Consider the following 20,584-nt stretch of genomic DNA (forward strand, 5'->3'; position numbering starts at 1 on the left):
ATCTTATTTTAGCAAAAGTCACTATACATGTCCTCACATAGAATTTAAAGCGGTTTATTGATAGCGAAGAAATCAACAACAAAATATTGTTAGAGGGGAAATTATGAACGCAAATGCCCAAAGGTAAAACGAGAGCGCTCCTCTTCTGACTCCTTTACGGCGCTGCGTGGAGGAATCCAGTAAACTGAGGAGTGTGCATTTGACTCCGTTTGGATTTTCGACTCTCCACTGACTTCCATCTCTTGTGAAGCGCGCCAATCCCTCCTATAAAACTCTCTGGATATCCTTCACTTATCATCCACCCGATAATACTCAACAGTTGCCCCACATTATGCTTAGAACCTTGACAAGACAGCCTGCTTCTCGCTTCTTCTTGAACAACATCACAAGGAGCGCACCAAAATCAGCCGTGAGATTCAATTCCAGCAATTTCCGCGTTAACACCCAATCTCATGTCTGGAAATACCACGAGGAAGGTCCTCAATACGTGAAATTTACCAACGAACACGAGTGGTTAGCTGTGCACAAGGATAATTCAGCCTTCATTGGAATCACCACATATGCCTCAGAGGCTTTAGGTGACACTACTTTCGTCGAATTACCTGAAGTGGGAGTCACTTACGAGGTAGGCGATTCCATCGGTTCCGTGGAGAGTGTCAAGAGTGCGAGTGAGATCTATGCCCCAGTTGCAGGCGAAGTGGTTGCAGTGAACGAAGATTTGGAAAGTAGACCACAGTTGATTAATGAGGATCCTATGGGAGGCGGCTGGATCGCTCAGTTTAAATTGGCGGAATCTGCTGACGCTGTGGCGGCTAAGGAAGAATTGATGGATGAAGCTGCCTACGAGGCAAGCTTATCTGAACATTGATAGTGAAAGTACATAAGCCATTTATTCAAATTAAAAATAGGTAACTTAGTAGACTGAGGATCTGGATATCTCCAAGTCTAGGAGAAGTGAACAGCAATAGGGACAATGATCACAATTAATACGATGATGATGCCCAAAATTATACACATACGCATCTTCATATCCTTCCACCACATGTCTTTGCGAACTCTGTTTGCACCTCTTCTGAATCCTTGAGCAGAAATTGCAAGATTGTCAGTCTTATTCTCGATGGAATCCAACCTCTCTCCTCGTTCGGCGACTTTGTTAATATTATCTCTCATAATGCCCACGGTATCATCAATTTGCTAGATAGTTAGTAAGAAATCAAGTGAGGCGCAGATGGCTCTTCATCGTCAACATACCGCCTGGATTGCCGCTGTCCTGGAATTGGACTCATCACCAGTTGTTTGGTTAGGAATATATGGGTCGTATGGAACACTAGAGGACATCGCAGATGATCTAAAAACTTTTGAAGCTGGTGTATTTCAGAACTCTTAAATCGTTCGCACGGTGCCCGTGACTAAGTACATGACCTGGCCTTTTTAGTAGGGGACCAAATATCGTTGGTAGAGGCAAAAAAAAAAAAAAAAAAAAAAAAAAAAAATACTGAAAAGAAAAAAAAAGAATAAGAAAAAAGATCAAGAGAGGAAAAGAGAGAGATGTAAGAATAAGTAGAAAAGAATGAAAAACTTAATGGGACTACTCAAGTAATCAGGTACTGGTAAGCTGCTAGTACCTCACTATGTATACTAATACTCTATCTTCGTATACGTCGACATTATCTGACAAGAAGTGAATAAAGCGACAAATGTACATGATAGTAAATTAGAATCCGAGCAGTTAGATATCTTCTTCACGAAGTGTTTGCACTTTACGGTGCCGCAAATGCGAGGGAGATATGCGGCCGTAAGTATTTCCAGTATGAAATAATCAGCGCAGACGGCTAGGTAAAGTGCATCTCATACTGGACGGCATCATCTTAACCGGAAGCCTAGAGTAACCGCGTTAATTTTGAAATCTTCTTAATTCATGACGTGTACTTAAGCACTTTACATTTTAATAGGGCAAGCAGTCTGGGATTGAGAAAGGTAAAGTCAAGCCTACGCAAGTAAATGTATATTGATTTTTGGCAACATTCAACGTCATGCAAGTCTGTTTGAAGTGCTTCAAGTTGGTCACAATCTGTCAGACAGACGGGCATAAAAGCACGAAAAAGGACCTTAGATGTATACTTTCATGAATGCAGTTATTCAATTGACCAGTGTCAAAATCTTAACGTGTTTCTTGAAGCTGTAACAATCACGCCTGTCCGTATTGTAGACTAGTCCTGCAGGGCCTATGCCAGCTCCCAAAAGAACCAGGAGATACCAGTCTATATAGCGGAACGGAAACCGATTCGGGAGTAAAGCTGTCAGGCAATCCAATATGTAGACTGTAAAATACTGGTTTCGTCTTGTGGCAACAATACTTTTTTTTTTCTTTCACTTTCTTTCCATGTCCAATCGTTGGGCTAAAAATGGTTTTGTGACAAGAGGCGAGCAAGTCGGGCTACTTCAATCAAACCGAGAGGCGGGGGGTTTCAGTGCGCGACAAATCATAGGACGAAGAACGGAAGAACAAATAGAAATTTCGGAAAGAGGACAAGAAAACGTAAATAATAACCAGCACGATTCAATTCACTTATAGCCACTTGTACTGTCACTAATATTAATAACTGATTCGAGTAAGACTGAGTATAAATTTTAATTTACTGATATGAAGATAAACTTAGTTGGCTTATTGTAGCGAAATCATCACTTGTCCTTATCTCGACTGTGTTTGCTTAAAGTCATACCGAAGGTACCCAAGAGGCCACCTAGGCCACCGTCCAATCGTTATATACAGTACAGTTCGCGTTCGTCTTGATGGGTTAAAATGACAGCGTTCATTTTTTCCAACATCCTCACTTTTTCTTTCTCCTCTAATTAGAAAAATCAAATAAGTCAAAATGGACGGTGGTATGTATCAAACATTGCCGATTTACGGCTTCTTCAATCCTATATCTAGTTCCTGAATCTCTGTGGAAGATTTCAGCGAGGGAATTGCATCTAATCATGTCTATCATGTCTATCATGTCAGCCATGAATAGGTGGCTCATGAGAATAGTTTACGTGGTCATCATGCGAAACTCATACGATAACTCAGAGAAGGGGACCAATCCCCCTTGAGTTTGAATGGGTTGTTCCCATTACAAGAGTCGCCTCAAATGTCGCTTTTAAAATTGCCTTAGAAGTCATGAACAGTAACAGTGGTGCCTACCACTGGCCACTGTACTCGACCAATACACTGCAATTTGTTAAATGTCGTTGCATCTGATGCCAGGTCGGTCAACAACTATTTTAATGAACTAGGGACGTTGTTGACACCGAGGCTAACAACTCTGGTGTATGGATGTGTATCGCACGCCCCTTTTCGTCGAATGTGGTTGCTTCGAGGCGCGGCTTGGTTTGATGATTGAAATCTTCGGCCCTGTGCCGTACATTATGTGACATTGAGAGCTGAACATAAGGATGAAGAAGATGTAGGCAGTTTTGGATTGTTTACTAACATTTTTAGAAGAAGTTGCTGCCTTGGTTATCGATAACGGTTCCGGTATGTGTAAAGCCGGTTTTGCCGGTGATGATGCCCCCCGTGCTGTGTTCCCATCTATTGTTGGAAGACCAAGACACCAGGGTATTATGGTCGGTATGGGTCAGAAAGACTCTTATGTTGGTGATGAGGCTCAATCTAAGAGAGGTATTTTGACTTTGAGATACCCTATTGAGCATGGTATCGTCACTAACTGGGATGACATGGAAAAGATTTGGCACCACACTTTCTACAATGAGTTGAGAGTTGCTCCTGAAGAACACCCAGTTTTGTTGACTGAGGCCCCAATGAACCCTAAGTCTAACAGAGAGAAGATGACCCAAATCATGTTCGAGACTTTCAACGTTCCTGCCTTCTACGTCAACATTCAGGCTGTTTTGTCTTTGTACTCTTCTGGTAGAACCACCGGTATTGTCTTGGATTCTGGTGATGGTGTTACTCACGTTGTTCCTATTTACGCCGGTTTCTCTTTGCCTCATGGTATCTTGAGACTCGACTTGGCCGGAAGAGACTTGACCGACTACTTGATGAAGATCTTGTCTGAACGTGGATACACCTTTTCGACTACCGCCGAAAGGGAAATCGTCAGAGACATTAAGGAGAAGTTGTGTTACGTTGCTTTAGATTTCGAGCAAGAGATGCACACTTCATCTCAATCGTCTGCTATCGAGAAGTCTTATGAATTGCCAGACGGTCAGGTTATTACTATTGGTAATGAGAGATTTAGAGCCGCCGAGGCTTTGTTCCGCCCATCGGATTTGGCTTTGGAGGCCGCTGGTATCGACCAGACCACTTACAACTCCATTATCAAGTGTGACGTCGATGTTCGTAAGGAATTGTATGGCAACATCGTTATGTCTGGTGGTACTACTTTGTTCCCAGGTATTGCAGAGCGTATGCAGAAGGAAATTACTGCTTTGGCTCCATCCTCTATGAAGGTTAAGATCATCGCTCCACCAGAGAGAAAGTACTCTGTCTGGATTGGTGGTTCTATTTTGGCCTCCTTGTCGACCTTCCAGCAGATGTGGATCTCAAAGCAGGAGTACGACGAGTCTGGACCATCGATTGTTCACCACAAGTGCTTCTAATCAAATGGATATGCTTTGTATTCTTGCTAACTTTTGCTTCAACATGATAAATATATTTTTGAAATTATGATTGAAGCATCTTCAAAATATTAGTTTAGAGAATGGAATTCTGAATGACTAGTTGAAACTAGGTGTACGTTTATTTCTTTAACTCTAATTCTGGGGCCTTTCCTTTCAATCTGCCCAAAACACAGCGAGGGGCGTATCTTCGTATCACGTCATCCTCATGCAACATATCAAAACTTTCCGTCGCGTCCTTCCCTGCAAATGTGATGATAGAATCGCGACCCCCCGGATGATCGTCTAAGAATTCAGTTAAATCTAAAACGACATTCTTCACTATAACCCAACAATCTGTCTCGGAGTTGTGTTTAGCAATTTCTTCAGCTGTAAATTCTTTATCGGGCACTTGGAAGACTGAGCTGCCCCCTTTATCTTTGGTAGACTTCGCCAGTATACTGGGTGCTATCTCAGAATTCGTAGCCCCAGGCTTCGCGACTTGAGCTTTCCCAACACCAAGATCCATAGAACTATCTTTTTCACCACCAAGGTCAATAACGATATGCTTCTTATATGGATCGATATGTAAGCTCAACTGCTGCAATCTCTCGGTGGCATTGTTCGTCTTTTCATCCGGAGCGGCCGATGCTAGTCTCGTCAACAATAGACTGGACGCCCGATTCGCAGCCAACCTTCCGTAGACTACACACGCAAGCAAAGAAGACCCACCCAAACGATTGTGGCCGTGAACACCTCCTGCTATCTCTCCTGCGGCGTATAACCCATCAAACGGAATTTCCGAATCGCCGTTGTATATAACCTCGGTCTTATCATTGATCTTGATCCCACCCATTGTGAAGTGCAATACCCGTGTCACAAAGGAAACATGATAGACTGCGTCATTTGACATGGTAAAGGGTGTCGCAGGGAAGAACTTTTTTCCAAACGGATCTTCCAGTTCTCCTCTTGCTGCTCTATTGTATACCTCCAAGGTTTCCAGTAGCTGTTCTATGGAAACTCCCAATTCTGCCGCTAACTCTTTCCCAGATATAGAGCGCATAAGGGACCGTTGCTTGTAGTGCTTGATGTGAAATGATAGAGCATTATCACTTTGATCGTTCAACACAAGCCTCAAAGGCCCCTTCCCTTCCCTGATCTGTGCTTCCATCTCAGCACTGACATAATCACGAGTACCTAGTTCATCACAAAATCTTTCACCATTCCTGTTCAAGATTATTCCACCCTCTCCACGTAAAGCTTCAGCACCGAGAAACAAGTATCGAGGTTGGGAGCGGCCTTCGATTACATCCAAATCATTAAAGTCGATAAGGCCGGTGGGGTGTACCTGTACTTTTTCCATGTCAATGCCAATACCCTTGTGTTTCATCACAATTTTCTGGCCGTCACCAGTGGCATGATTGCCATTAGTAGATGGAAGATCGATGATATCCGGTCGATACTTACGCAACAAGGAGTTTTTTGTAAAGTCCGCTGCATAGCCTCCTGTGGCTAATATTACGGGACCATGAAGATACCCCTTCTCCTTAGATTTTAGATTCTTATACTTTACACCAAGCACTCGAGAGGGATTTTTTTCATCGATCAAGAGATCAATGATTTGTGTGTTCTTGAAAATTGCAACCCTTTCGGGTTGTTCTTCTGCCAAGTTCTCCAAGGATTCTAGAAGCCTATATGTGATAGCCATGCCTGGGAACTTGGCATCCTTTCCTCGATGGGTTCTGGGCTGTGAATGTCCCCCTAATCTGGAGACAACTGAAAGGTCTAGATTGAAGATTTCCTGAAGCCAATGGACAGCATCAGCACTCTGGTAAGTCAAAACTTTGATCAAAGCTGGATTTGCTCTGTCCTTCGCAGTCTTCAAAGTGTCATTATAGAACTGCTCTACCGAATCTTGAATTGATGATTTCACTTGTGTGCGTGTAAGTGCCCCATTAATCCCGGAAGTTGCTTTACCGCTGTTTCCACTAAGAAAACCTTGTTTATCGAAAAGCACCACATTAGCTCCTCGAAGGTATGCTTCATGGGCTGCTGATAAGCCTGCTAGACCTCCTCCAACGATAAGGATCGAATTGCTCGGTGTTGTCAAGCCTGTCACACTCATTTCGATCGTCTGTTGATAGCGCTATTTCACTCAAAATTATTACAATCTATGTTGCTTTTTTTTTTCCCTCTTACCCCTTATATACATATGCAAAACGGAATCTCGCTAGTCCCTAGAATACATTAGTGGGGTTATGCTTGGTTAAGCCCTTCTCCCTATTCGCTGCCCACCGAGGGGTCGTGGGATGTGCAGTCCACTGCGGGGTGAGGTAGGAGATAAGGCCACCAGAGACTGCAGACCGTCGAGAAGTCTAACAAGGACATGGAGCAAAGTTCCATTCCAATCGCCTTAGGATTTATGGCATAAGGTTGCCGATGTACAACGGCTATATCAGTGCACAATCCTAGTTCTACGAGGATGTTATAGCTTGACAAGCATCTGAGTACAAGTTGAATTTGCTGATAATGCCTTATTAATTTTTCTAATGTGAGACATATTGGAAGGCGAATGAGACATCCTCAAAAACACTTTCATTCTTGAGAAGACGATCCTCATTGTCTACCAATGCATCATGGTTAAGATGATTCCATGTTGTTGCGTCGCCGTATAACATAAGAGGGGCTTTCTCCACCTGGCCGCCGCCCTTCGCACATCGGCTACACTTGTAGCTTTCATGGGTCTCGCAATCGGTATCAGTCATATATTTGAAAAGGAGCCTTAAGTTTTCGCCACTAAAGATCCTCTCCACATCCTCCATGTTATCGACGACACAGGAGGAGAGCGACTGTTTCATCGATTGACGCTGGAAAATCTTTTCTTCAATAGTACCAGTACTTATGAATCTGTAGATAAAACAATCCTTCTTCTGACCATCCCTCCACACCCTAGCAAGAGCTTGCTGATCAGCCGCCGGGTTCCAGTCAGGATCCATGAGTATCAATCTGTTAGCGCCTATAAGGTTAATTCCGCAGCCACCAGCTTTGGACGAAAGTAAGAAAATGAATTCTGGCGCATTGGGGTCATTAAATCTATCGACAATCTTCTGTCTCTTATTGATGTTCATCGTTCCATCGAGCCGGAGGCATCCAAATCTCCTTTGCGAACACAATTTTTCAATGAGATCCAATGTTTTCGTGTAGTTCGAAATAATCACGATTTTGTCGTCTGATTCATGTCTCAAGTTAGTGATAAATCTTTCAAGAACAGAAAACTTCGCACTTAACGATACTCGAACTTCCTTGCTCCGGCCACTGTCCGGACTGTTGAAGTCGTCAGGGAGAATCGAGCGACAACCTTTTATATCACCAGGTAAACGAAGAAGGTCGGGGTGGGTACATAACTTCTTCAACAAATCGATGGCCTTGAGCGGTTGTGAGCCGATAAGCGCTCGATTGTCTTCTGAGTTGGTGAAGTGTCGGTAAAGAAGTCTTTGTAGGGGAGTGAGACCAATAAAGACCACGTACTCGTACTTCACCGGCAAATATTTTGAGAGAATGTCATTTGTTCTCCTGATAATGAACTTCGAGACTATTTGCGAGAGTTCAGTTAATTTAGAGTCCCCCTTTTCCCTTTCGGAATCAGTGGCGTCTGCATCACGCCCTCTCAATATCGCATTCTCGAAGTTCTTCCTGAAGTCATTTCGGCTACCCAAAAGACCAGGATTAGCGAAATTAAGCAACGAAAAATATTCAGAAAGATCATTCTGAATAGGGGTCCCGCTTAAAATTACCCTCCGCTCACATCTTAAAGAATTCAAAGCGTTGAAAGTGAGGGAGTCGCCGTTTTTGAGTCTATGCCCTTCATCCGCTAAAACCAATCCAACTTCAGTGCCAGCGAGTTTCTCGACATTTCGTCTCAATGTCTCGTACGATATTATCAAGACGGGACGAACGATATTGCGACCCGAAGCAGTAGCCCATTGTTGTAAGGCTTGGTTAAGATCGGAAGACTTCACTGATTTACCATCCACGGCGAGTGGAGTTAGCAGACCTTCGCCGAGCCACTTCACGATTTCATTTGCCCAGTTTCTCACGAGTGACGACGGACAGACAATAATACATTTATCAATAGTTCGCCTACCCCTAGGGCTTTGCTTAAGTAAGGTCCACATCAATGTTAAACATTGCAATGTCTTACCTAATCCCATTTCGTCGGCCATGATGCACCCTTTGGCAACAGGATCAACTAACCCTGATGTACATCTGTAGAGAAACTTGACTCCTGCGACTTGATGAGGCCGAAGAACTTTCGCAAGTTGAGGATCTATAACTACAGGCGCATTTGGATGAAGCGCATTATCATGGGCTGCGGTTTTAATACCGAGGATATCTGCCAAAGGTTTGTCGCGTCTTCTCCGCTTGTTTCTCTGTTCGTTTTCTGGAGGTGGTTTTGGAACTGCTTCCTCGCTTATACTGCCGTTTAGTTGGGGAAATCTATCAATTGTAGGATCATATAGTACTATGGCGAATTCACTAGTTGGATCATGTAGTGGTCTTGGTGGTAGTTCGATCCTCCTGCGAGTCCCAAGTGGAGGTGGTCTGGATGCACCTTTAACAATCCTGGATGGTGATCCACTGGCGTATGGCACTTCGAATGAGCGGCGGAGCTTCGAATCAGACTCAGTGAGTTTATTGCCATGTAATATACTTCTTGGTAGGATTGCCCCTTTCTTTTTTGTTGTGTAGGTTTCTTCGGGTGGAGAAGGTATGTCCTCAGAAGTGCTATCACTAACCGCATAAGTCTTTACCCCTTTCCTTGCCTCTCGAATAGGAACCCGCAATGTCGATATTCTTGCGTTACCCAAGACATTTGTTTGGTCTGCAAATGGTACACGAAACTTTTTCTGCAAACGATGCTCCGAGTCGTGTACAGCCGGTGGTCGTTTCTCTTTGGAACACCAGCTCCCGATCCTAATGGCGTCGTGAACTGCTTTAACGGTTTGCGGACAGCCATTAAGTTTGATGAAGTTTACCGAGAATGATACGCGATCTTTTGTTGATGTGTTTTCGCACGAGACTTACACACTGTACCCAGCTTGACGCCGCGACCATCTCAGTAACTGGCAACTACTGTGCCTCATAGTATTAACTAAGAAGCTGGGATATCTTTGAATACTTCGGAAACTCTGGATAGCTAGATCAACGTACCTGAACCGTCATGGATGATATTTTAGCAAGAGCAAGCAATCAGGCAGTTTCGTTCGCGATTCGATCAGGTATATCTTTGGCCTCCGGTTATGCAATAAAAACCCTCTCGAGGTTCTTGGATCGCATACCTGAAGCCAAGCAGCATCCCATCTTCAAGGCTAAGGAAAAGCTAGATAGAAAGCTCAGCAGTGTTACACAATTAATATCGTTGATAAAATTGGAGAACGTGTCGAAGAACTCCATCTTGAAACCAACAGTCGACCTTATTGATGACCTTGAGAAGGATATCAACCAATTCAATGATCGCATGGATCAAATGGTCCATTCGACTTCTCCCATGAATACAAAACAAACCATTGAAGTCATACAGAAGGACCTATCTGAGCTTAATCAGTCTTTAAACGAAGTCGTACCTTACATAAATCTAGCTCTTAATGTGACGGGTCTAAATTTCAAGAATGACTCTACGGATATTTCCTTTAGTAGTCTTCTTCGCGCCTACAGCTATTTGTTTGCAGTTGGTCGGCACTCTGAAGATGTCACCACGGGTCCTGAATTTGACTTCAAGTTCTACTCCGTCTTTTACAATCCCAGTCGTGTGAGATATATAGAGGGAGCGGCCTCTTCTGTAAGTGCCCTATCATGGAAAGAAGAATATGCTAGGTGCCGAGTCCAATTGATAAGGGAATCTGCATTTCAGTACCACATTCAAATAACCGAGAATTATGATGATGGAAGATATCACGAGGATGAAGTGGTGCAAAGAAAAACTTATCCTGTCAACAATGTATTGCGTCAATACTACACTGCAAGCGGTAAACTTCTTCGCCTTGAAGACTCCGATTCACCCATTTTGGTTATCAAAGTAAAGGGGAAAGAAAATGAGCTCGACTACATTGCGTTTTCACTATATGAATCCATTGAAGCCAGCCAACCAGCCGACGCTGAAGAAAGTCTATCTGAAGAAAGTGACACGTGCAGCGAAAGCGATGTAAAGTCGACGGGTGATGCGAGCAAAAACTCGAGACTTCCTCGTATCAAAAAAGAAAGCCCGAGCAAGCTCAAGGTAGACACGCAGCATACTTTGTCCAGCTTTCAGTATTTGCTTAGATTAGCAGCTGTCGAAGAAAGTGAGCAAAAAGAAGTTTGTCGTGTGGAAGACGAGAAGTTGCAACAACTCCTCGGGTCTCGGGTGCAGCGTGTCCTAAGCTTTGAAAAACAAGAAAATAACGCTGGTCTTACAGAATCGCAACATAACCTAGATTTGGAATCAAGCACCCGTCAGTTAAAAAATCTTAGCCTTGGATCAAATTCTTGAAAGCCACAGGGGGCGCTAATCGCCGTGACACGATTATACTATTGCGAAATGATGTCGCATTCTTGATACAACACTCATTGTATGTATCGACTTCTGATATAGTTAACAGGGACCGCTTTGCTGCAGATTTAGCAGTCTATCTTTTTTTACCCAAGCTGTAGCTTTATGTTCAGATGATGGCATCCATTCTTGATTTGTTATGGTTGATGAGTTGTTCGGGGTGTAGGGCTCATTTACATTGGCGAACGTAGTGATTTCACTTTCAAGGTCAAGATCAGTGGAATTAACAGACTTAAGGGGCATCAAAAAATGATCCTTGCTGGTACTGTTATTGTACTGGTGAACTTGAGAGTGCGAGCGAGAAATAGAAGCCTTGCGATGCAGCTGCAGAGTTTGCCTTGATGGTATAGAGGACTGCGGAGTCGCCCCTATACTGAATGTACGGGTACTATTAAGGAAATCCTCCTGATCACTGGCGAGGGAAAGAAGTTGTCCATCATTACCGAAGTTTGCTGTGTCAAGATAGTTCCTATGAAGTTCATCGCTTGAACCAACCTCACCATCGTGATATGGCGGGAAAGCTGCAGAGCTGGACAGCTTTGGAATACTTTGGAGGTTCCCAGAGCTCTCGAATAAATTCTGCTTGCTGGTATTAGACGAGGTCGAAGCTATCAGAAGCACGCTCTCGGGTCGTTTTGGCCTTGCTGAAGTGTGATGCATCCCATGGGTAAATGATAGGGATGCTCTCAAAGGACGTGGGTTATGAGTGGACATGCTACCGTTGGATAAAGTAGGATCAACTTTGCCTGTTGACCCCGAGAAAACATCACCCATGGCTTTTTCTTCCAGATCATGGTTAGGATTTTGCAGTGAGACAGGGAAGGACTTACCGTCATGCGTGACAGAACTATCATACACCAGATTACCGTTCAAGTTTGGCATTGGCAGAAGTGGTAAAGAACGACTATCGTCGAATGAATTTGCTCCTACCAAAGGAAACAAAGGAAACATATTCTCCATTAGGTCAAGATCGGCGTCGGACGGGGGGTTAGGCAATTGGTCAAGACTATAAGATTTTGATCCACTAGTATTATTCACTTGATGTTCAGCCGATGCCAGTCTTTTACCGTCTTGAAAAAAGTCAAGAAGACCCTGATCGGTATCAAAAGGTATTAAAACATCTTCAATAAATATGTCTTGCTCTTCTTTAGTTTTATGAAATGCCTCGCTTGGTTCCTCTTTGATAGCCTTTCCAGTCATAAGGGAAACATCGTTACCTTTTTGTCTTATTTTGCCTTCTTTTTTATCTTTCGATGAACAAGTGCAGTGTGAATTTTTATGACAAAGACATGAAGCTAGATGTTGTCCTGGGGATTTACCCTTTTTGCCACAACTGCAAGAAGAGTGCGTGTTCCTGAGCTTTCTCAGCTCTCGGCAATGCAGACATTGAGAAGCTGGCCTTCCCTTAGGTTTAATCATGGTCAAAGGTTTGTCTGTGTGCGTGCACGAGCTAACACGATGACCTCGTATACAACGCTCGCAGGCGTATTTCACTCCATTTAAAAGTACCATGGAACGACTTTTGGCAACGTCCGCAATGTGAAACAAGTGGTTGACAAATAAGTATTGAAAGTAGCTGATAGGCTAGCTGGATGAACGAGTATCAGTTGCAGACTTTCAAGATAAAGGTGGAAAGCTTGTGTTGCAATGAGCAGTTCAACCCTTGCTTCTTTTCTTTTCTTTTCTTTTCTTTTTTTCTTTTTTTTCTTTAGTTATGTTTTCTTCGTTCGAAACCTTGAAAGTGGGGCCTTGTAACGCAGTGATGGTCGAATAAACCACTTACCCGTGCTACTTGTCTCACTTCACTTTTTGGCTGATGATCACTCGTTGATATGAATTGATGCGTTGAAGTTGTTATCCATTAGAGTGAGGTAGTATCAGGTCAAATTTTAAATCGGTCGTGCATTACCGTTGTCTGAGACTGCGCACATCCTCATAATAATCTTTGGACAGGCGGAAATATCCGTACTGCTATGGAGGACCCTGGTAAAAAGAATGTTGGCATGCTGGTACTTCCTGTTAAACCTAGGGTTCATGTCAAAGAGTTTTAGTATTTAATAGTTACTTTTTGGTGAAAATATTGGCAATGGGGGGAACGCTATAAATTGAGATCAATTACTGTTTTGCAAGGGTGTACTTGGCTTATCTACGAATTCATGTACTTCGGTGGTCTACGTCACAGGTTAAGGGATGTCTCGATTTCTCGTTTTGGCCAAAGCAAGTAGAGGGGGATGGGGTGGAGAGACTATCCGTTCGCCTTGCGGTTCCTGCAGGTATTTCAATTTCTCCACAAACAGATAGGACATAACGGAAGTAAGGTGACATAACTCGCGGCTTTCATTGGATAATTGCTAATATATAAATTGGAAAGGGGTTCCGATATGTCTTGAAAATTGTTTCGAGTCTATTTTATAACCTGCCATAAAAGAACGGCTTCATCGGCATAATAAGTTGGTTTAATAATTAATCAAGCGGCAAAAGAGCAACCTGCTAGACCTGTTCTCTTGACAAACCAACCTTTATATATCTAATGCTTACATACGAAGAGGTATCGAAACATAATAAGAAAGATGATTGCTGGGTGATAATACATGGCAAAGCCTTCGATGTGACATCTTTCTTGGATGATCATCCTGGAGGCTCTGGTATCATCTTGAAATATGCTGGCAAAGATGCGACGAAAGCTTTTGATCCAATTCATCCCAGTGATACACTTACCAAGTATCTCCCTCCCCAATTTCATTTAGGTGCGGTTGATCCGTCGAGTAAGAAACGCAATCAGGCTCGAACAAGCAGTCAAATATCCTCATTGGCTCACAATACTCAAGAACCATTGGTAGGAGGTGTAATCGCGAGCGAACCACGAAGCTATCCACAAGTCAATGAGTTTGATGTGGAATATGATGAGCATGAAGGTAAAGAAGCTCTTTTTGTGACCAATGTGGAGACGGGATCTTATTCCGAGGCAAGTAAGATGACACCACGAAAGTCTGATCCGTACGACGATGCAGACGACGACGAGGATGAGCCCCCTTCGGTTCACGAGCTAAACAGAAGGCAGATGATTGCAAAGAAGCCGGACCTTGGCCAGATGTATAACTTGCACGACTTCGAACACGTCGCTAAAAACACCATGGAGTTAACAGCATGGGCGTATTACTCGTCAGGAGCTGATGACGAGATTGCCTTAAGGAATAACCATTTAGCTTATCATAGGGTTCTTTTCAGGCCCAGAATTTTGATGGATGTTACGAGAATTGATTTGCTGACCACGATGCTTGATTGTGAAAGCTCTGTCCCATTTTATATTACTGCCACAGCCCTTGGAAAGCTTGGACATCCCGACGGCGAAAAGGTGCTTACTAGAGCTGCGTCTCGCCAGGGAGTCATTCAAATGATACCTACTTTAGCATCCTGCTCGTTTGATGAAATTATGGATGAGGCTGACGGTAAACAATCACAATGGTTTCAGTTATATGTCAACTCTGACAGAGAGGTCACCAAGAATCTCGTGCAACATGCTGAAAGAAGGGGAATAAAGGGATTGTTCATCACGGTTGATGCGCCACAGTTAGGCAGACGTGAGAAAGACATGAGATCGAAGAACGTCGAGGACTTAAGTCATGTACAAGGTGACGGTGAAGATGCTGATAGAACTCAAGGGGCAGCTCGTGCAATTTCATCTTTTATTGACACATCCTTGAATTGGCGTGATATTTCATGGTTTAGGTCAATAACGAAGATGCCGATTGTCTTAAAAGGAGTTCAACGCGTTGAAGATGCACTTCTCGCAATTGAACATGGCGTTGATGGAATTGTAATTTCGAATCATGGTGGAAGGCAGCTTGACCTGGTAAAAGCTCCTATCGAGGTTTTAGCTGAACTTCAGCTGGTGCTTAAGGAAAAGAATCTCTATTCCAAAATGGAGATTTTCATAGATGGCGGGATAAGAAGAGGAAGCGATATCCTCAAAGCAATTGCTCTCGGGGCCAAAGGTGTGGGACTTGGAAGACCTTTCTTGTATGCCATGTCTACATATGGCGACGATGGGGTCTACAAGGCTATTCAGATTTTGAAGGACGAGATGATCATGAACATGAGGCTTCTTGGTGCGCGTTCTATTAAGGAGCTTGATAGTGGTATCATTGATACTTCGGCTCTCAACAGACACGTTCCCGAAGACAAGTTGTTCAGCGAAATTTACGAACCGCTCAGCTCACCGGCCTTTACTGATAAACCGAAATTATAGTTCAATTCCCTGCCTTAGTTACGTTTTTTGCGTGCGTAGATCAAATCCAAATCGCGTACGATGTTAATTTATATGCAGACGTTCACGTGATAGGACCGCGTCGACGGCCTACTGTGAGAAAATGTATAGTTTCGTGTACAAAATCAACTATCCCTTACAGCTCGAGCGTTTCAGGTGGGTACCAGCTTTTTCTACTATTTCTGGGTCCAGCATATCATTCTCCCATCATATCTTCTTCATTAGTAAGAAGAGCTCGTCATCTTTAGAACCACAGGTTTGTCGTTTGAACTGGTCTGCCAATAGTTATCTCGAGTCTTCTTCGTTTACAATCTTTTCGACTTCCACAACGACGTTTGAATTTCAATGATTTCGTCTTACGACATAGGAACGTATGTATTTAGCATCTGACCTTGCTATTATTTTTATATCAATCATCGGATTTTGATATGGTGGCAATACCGTTTTTGACCCATGGGGATTTTCGATGTTTTTGTTCTATTACTAACCGTTGCAGCCGCTGTTGGTATCCTGACGAAGCTCAAGGATGGATAGGTGTGAAAGTCATATCTAACAAAGAGGTTGATGGTAAGTTCACCCTCCAATTAGCCTCTGAGACTGACGAAACAATCTACACGGTTGAAGCGGGTCAGCTCTCGGAAGATGAAGCTACTTTGCCGCCATTGAGAAATCCACCCATTTTAGAGGCTGCTGAAGATCTCACTTCCTTGTCGTACCTTAACGAGCCGGCCGTTTTGCATGCTATCAAAGTTCGCTATTCTCAATTGAATATCTATACCTACTCTGGCATTGTTTTAATTGCAACCAATCCTTTTCAAAAAGTCGATCAGCTTTATTCACAAGATATTGTTCAAGCCTACGCAGGCAAGACTAGGGGTGAGCTTGATCCTCACCTATTTGCAATAGCTGAGGATGCTTATCGTTGTATGAAGAGGGACGGTCAGAATCAAACAATCGTTGTTAGCGGAGAGTCCGGTGCTGGAAAAACAGTGAGTGCTAAATACATTATGAGGTACTTTGCATCTGTTGAAGAAGAGTCTGAACTTGAAAGTAAGGTGGGCACTGAGCATAAATCAGACATGTCGGATGTCGAGAAGCAGATTCTTGCAACAAACCCGATCACCGAAGCGTTTGGGAATGCAAAAACTACCAGAAATGACAACTCTTCGAGGTTCGGGAAATATTTGGAAATACTCTTTGACCTGAACACAGCAATCATAGGTGCTCGAATCAGGACTTACTTGTTAGAGAGATCCAGGCTAGTTTTCCAGCCGAGCGGAGAAAGAAATTATCATATATTTTACCAAATGCTTGAGGGTATGAAAGTTGAAGAAAAGGCGGCCCTCAGCTTGGGTACAGCTGCAGACTATTGCTACACAAATCAAGGGGACGCGATCGCAATTGCTGGTGTGGATGATGGTGAAGACTTCATTACAACAAAGCAGTCCTTGGGCTTGATTGGAATTAACGATGACATGCAAAAACAAATCTTTAAGCTTTTGGCAGCAATGTTACACATCGGTAACATTGAAATTGCAGCCACTCGGAATGACGCGTACCTCTCTTCTGATGAGCCTAACCTCGTTAAAGCATGTGCTTTATTGGAAATTGACGCTTCCAATTTTAGCAAGTGGTGCGTCAAGAAGCAGATTACCACAAGATCAGAGAAAATTATTAGCAGTTTGAACCACAAGCAGGCAATAGTCGCCCGTGACTCATTCGCAAAATACATATACTCTGCGTTGTTTGATTGGCTTATTGATTTCATCAATACTGATCTTTGTCCGCCTGAAGTTGGAAAAGAAATATCCTCTTTCATTGGAGTTTTGGACATTTATGGCTTTGAACATTTCGAGAAAAACTCTTTTGAGCAGTTCTGCATTAATTATGCCAATGAGAAGTTGCAACAGGAATTCAACCAGCATGTGTTTAAGCTAGAACAAGAGGAATACATGCGTGAAGAAATTGAGTGGTCTTTCATTGACTTTTCCGACAACCAGCCATGCATCAACTTGATTGAGAATAAACTCGGAATCCTCGCACTTCTTGACGAAGAGTCGAGATTACCTGCTGGAAAAGATGAATCATGGGTTGAGAAGATGTATCAAAGCCTTGATAAACCGCCAACTAACACAGTTTTTAAGAAGCCTAGATTTGGACAAACGAAATTCGTCGTTAGTCATTACGCTTTGGATGTTACCTACGATATTGAAGGTTTCATTGAAAAAAATAGAGATACCGTTGGAGAAGGCCACCTCGATGTGTTGAAAGCAACAGAAAATAACTTGCTTGCAGACGTTCTCTCTGTCATCGATAAAAATGCTACAAAAATGGAAGCTAGTACTTCCACAAAGAAGAGCATTTCTGCGAAGAAACCGACTCTAGGCTCAATGTTTAAAAACTCACTTATTGATTTGATGAAGACCATTAATTCTACTAATGTTCATTACATTCGATGCATTAAGCCTAATGAAGAAAAGAAAGCTTGGGAGTTTGATTCACTTATGGTCTTATCTCAGTTGCGGGCTTGTGGTGTTTTGGAGACTATTCGCATATCCTGCGCTGGTTTTCCCTCCCGATGGACTTATGTGGAATTCGCTGATAGGTATCATATACTAGTACCATCTGAAGAATGGCTTAAGGTCATGGGAGGTGACACGACTCAAGAGTCTGTCTCTGGTTTATGTGACAAGATTCTTTCTAAAAACATCGAGGACGAAGGGAAGTACCAATTGGGTAACACTAAAATTTTCTTTAAGGCCGGTATGCTTGCCCATTTCGAAAAGTTGCGGTCTGATAAGCTTCATAGGTCTGCCGTCATGATCCAGAAAAACTTAAGGCGCAACTTTCACAGAAAACAATACTTGGACATTAGGTCAAGTTTGGTGAATTTGGAGTCATTGGTAAGAGGTTATTGCACCAGAAGACGTGTTCAGCACGAGAAGGAGAATGCGGCTGCTGTCATGATTCAGACATTGTTGAGATCTCATCTTATAAAGGATCGGGTTAAGAGGGCCATTGGAAGCGTTCTCACCTTACAAAATGCATTGAGAGGTTACCAGGCAAGACGTGTCTTCCAGAGTTCTAAATTGGAAAAGGCTACCGTAATTCTTCAAAGTGCATTCAGATGTCGTCAGACCCGTGAAAAGTTCTTGAAAGAGAGGACTTCTGCCATTGTCATTCAGTCGCATGTAAGAAGGAAGTCTGCTCGTCGTGAACTCATGGCATTGCGAGAGGATGCAAAATCTGTCAACCATTTGAAAGAAGTGTCTTACAAGTTGGAAAACAAGGTTATTGAGTTAACTCAATCTCTAACAACAAAAATTAAAGATAATAAATCTTTGATGGAGGAAATTGATGGCCTAAAGAACCTTTTGACGCAATCCAGTTCGGCAACTGAGACCCTTAAAGCCCGCGAGTTGGAGTTCAATGAAAAATTCGACGTACAGAACGAAAATTATAAGAAGGAGGTCGAGCTGTTAAATGTTGAACTTGAATCTATTCGGAAGGAATACCAGAGTGCCGAAATGCGAATCGAAGAATTGACCAGAGAGCAGGCAGAGCTTAGACAAGAAGTGAAGCAAAATATTGAAGAACTTCACGAAGCGAAGGATGCACTTGTGAAGAGGGATACCATTGAGGTAGACCTCAAAAGTCATATCGAGCAGTTGCAACTTCAACTTTCAAGCCTTCAATCCCAGACAGCTAACGTGCAATCCGCGAAAACGCGTGGTATTGGCAATAAAAGACATAGCAGCGCGGGTGGTTGGAATCCTCAGCATGTTTTCGACCTGCAACGACCAGTTTCTGTCATTGCTGTATCTAACGAAGATGTGGCAGACGTCGACGATATTAACGACGAGTTGTTCAAGCTCTTGAGAGATACACGCCCACTTCATAGAGAGATAGTGGAAGGTTTGTTGAAAGGTCTCAAGATCCCTCCATCTGGTGTTGCTGCTGATTTGACCAGGAAAGAAGTGTTGTTTCCTGCTAGAATCATCATAATTATCCTCTCAGATATGTGGAGACTAGGCCTAACAAGAGAAAGTGAAGAATTTCTTGGTGAGGTTTTAGCGGGCATTCAGCATATCGTCTCAGCATTGAAGGAGGATGAGGTGATTTCGAATGGTGCGTTTTGGCTCTCCAACACACATGAGTTATACTCATTTGTATCGTATGCACAACAAACGATTATCGCAAATGACTCCTTATCTCATGATATGAGTGAGGAGGAATTTGATGAGTATCTTAAGCTAGTGGCTGTGGTCAAAGAGGACTTTGAGTCTTTATCCTACAACATTTATAACATGTGGATGAAGAAGATGGAGAAAGATTTGGAAAAGAAAGCTGTTTCTGCTGTTGTCATTTCACAATCTCTTCCAGGCTTTATGGCTCCAGAAAGCTCCCCGTTTTTGGCAAAGGTGTTCTCACAGGGTGTCCAGTATAAAATGGATGATATCTTATCATTCTTCAATACCGTGTACTGGTCTATGAAATCCTACTTCATTGAAACTGAAGTCATGAATTCGGTCATCATTGAGCTCTTGCGGTTTGTGGATGCGTTATGCTTTAATGATTTGATAATGCGCAGAAATTTCTTATCATGGAAACGTGGTTTACAGTTGAACTACAACGTCACTAGGCTCGAGGAATGGTGCAAAAGCCATGACGTACAAGAAGGATCGATCCATCTCAACCATTTACTACAGGCTGCAAAGCTTTTGCAGCTTAGGAAGAACACACCAGAGGATATTGACATTATTTATGAGATTTGCTTTGCCTTAAGACCGATTCAGATCCAAAAATTGATATCGCAATACTTTGTTGCCGAATATGAGACGCCAATTGCTCCTGATGTCTTGCAAGCTGTTGCTGACAAAGTGAAGATGAGCGATGGTTCTAACGACGACCTTTTTGAAGTGGTGGCTACGGACGGCCACTTCGACGATCCATTCAGGGATGTGAACTTGCGGCCTTTTTCGAGAGTGGAGGCATATGTTCCTGCGTGGTTAAGTCTTCCGGTGATAAGGAGAATAGTTGAACTTGTTGCTAAAAATGCATCAGCACAAGAGGACAACGTGCCGTCCTCTACTGATCCATTGGTGAGTTAGACAGCTTTTTAGTTG

At 43.0% G+C, this 20,584-nt stretch overlaps 8 protein-coding genes across 8 annotated transcripts; 4 read left to right on the forward strand and 4 right to left on the reverse strand. All coding sequences in view use genetic code 12, as the record gives it.

Annotated features, from left to right (window-relative positions):
- Nucleotides 1-331: 331 nt before the first annotated feature.
- On the forward strand, nt 332-868 carry GCV3 (glycine decarboxylase subunit H; the record flags this gene model as incomplete). Its single annotated transcript, XM_025485059.1, has 1 exon — nt 332-868. One exon carries the CDS (start codon nt 332-334, stop codon nt 866-868), a length of 537 nt encoding a protein of 178 aa, XP_025339990.1.
- A 77-nt stretch (nt 869-945) lies between these two features.
- Nucleotides 946-1,338, reverse strand: CXQ85_001346 (SNAP receptor; the record flags this gene model as incomplete). Its single annotated transcript, XM_025485060.1, has 2 exons — nt 946-1,194; nt 1,252-1,338. The coding sequence occupies 2 exons, from the start codon at nt 1,336-1,338 to the stop codon at nt 946-948; spliced, it is 336 nt and encodes a 111-aa protein (XP_025339991.1).
- A 2,184-nt stretch (nt 1,339-3,522) lies between these two features.
- Nucleotides 3,523-4,605, forward strand: ACT1 (actin; the record flags this gene model as incomplete). Its single annotated transcript, XM_025485061.1, has 1 exon — nt 3,523-4,605. One exon carries the CDS (start codon nt 3,523-3,525, stop codon nt 4,603-4,605), a length of 1,083 nt encoding a protein of 360 aa, XP_025339992.1.
- Nucleotides 4,606-4,744: 139 nt separating this feature from the next.
- OSM2 (fumarate reductase) lies at nt 4,745-6,727 on the reverse strand (the record flags this gene model as incomplete). Its single annotated transcript, XM_025485062.1, has 1 exon — nt 4,745-6,727. One exon carries the CDS (start codon nt 6,725-6,727, stop codon nt 4,745-4,747), a length of 1,983 nt encoding a protein of 660 aa, XP_025339993.1.
- Nucleotides 6,728-7,148: 421 nt separating this feature from the next.
- RAD54 (DNA-dependent ATPase) lies at nt 7,149-8,825 on the reverse strand (the record flags this gene model as incomplete). Its single annotated transcript, XM_025485063.1, has 1 exon — nt 7,149-8,825. One exon carries the CDS (start codon nt 8,823-8,825, stop codon nt 7,149-7,151), a length of 1,677 nt encoding a protein of 558 aa, XP_025339994.1.
- Nucleotides 8,826-9,823: 998 nt separating this feature from the next.
- CXQ85_001350 (uncharacterized protein) lies at nt 9,824-11,131 on the forward strand (the record flags this gene model as incomplete). Its single annotated transcript, XM_025485064.1, has 1 exon — nt 9,824-11,131. One exon carries the CDS (start codon nt 9,824-9,826, stop codon nt 11,129-11,131), a length of 1,308 nt encoding a protein of 435 aa, XP_025339995.1.
- Nucleotides 11,132-11,300: 169 nt separating this feature from the next.
- On the reverse strand, nt 11,301-12,391 carry CUP2 (Cup2p; the record flags this gene model as incomplete). The annotated part of the gene is made up of 2 exons (XM_025485065.1): nt 11,301-11,319; nt 11,379-12,391. The coding sequence occupies 2 exons, from the start codon at nt 12,389-12,391 to the stop codon at nt 11,301-11,303; spliced, it is 1,032 nt and encodes a 343-aa protein (XP_025339996.1).
- Nucleotides 12,392-13,721: 1,330 nt separating this feature from the next.
- Nucleotides 13,722-20,569, forward strand: MYO2 (myosin 2; the record flags this gene model as incomplete). Its single annotated transcript, XM_025485066.1, has 2 exons — nt 13,722-15,439; nt 15,955-20,569. The coding sequence occupies 2 exons, from the start codon at nt 13,722-13,724 to the stop codon at nt 20,567-20,569; spliced, it is 6,333 nt and encodes a 2,110-aa protein (XP_025339997.1).
- Between the last annotated feature and the right edge of the window lie 15 nt (nt 20,570-20,584).

The sequence above is a fragment of the Candidozyma haemuli genome (assembly GCF_002926055.2).
Source record: "Candidozyma haemuli strain B11899 chromosome Unknown B_2014730914, whole genome shotgun sequence".
Lineage (NCBI taxonomy): Eukaryota > Fungi > Ascomycota > Pichiomycetes > Serinales > Metschnikowiaceae > Candidozyma > Candidozyma haemuli.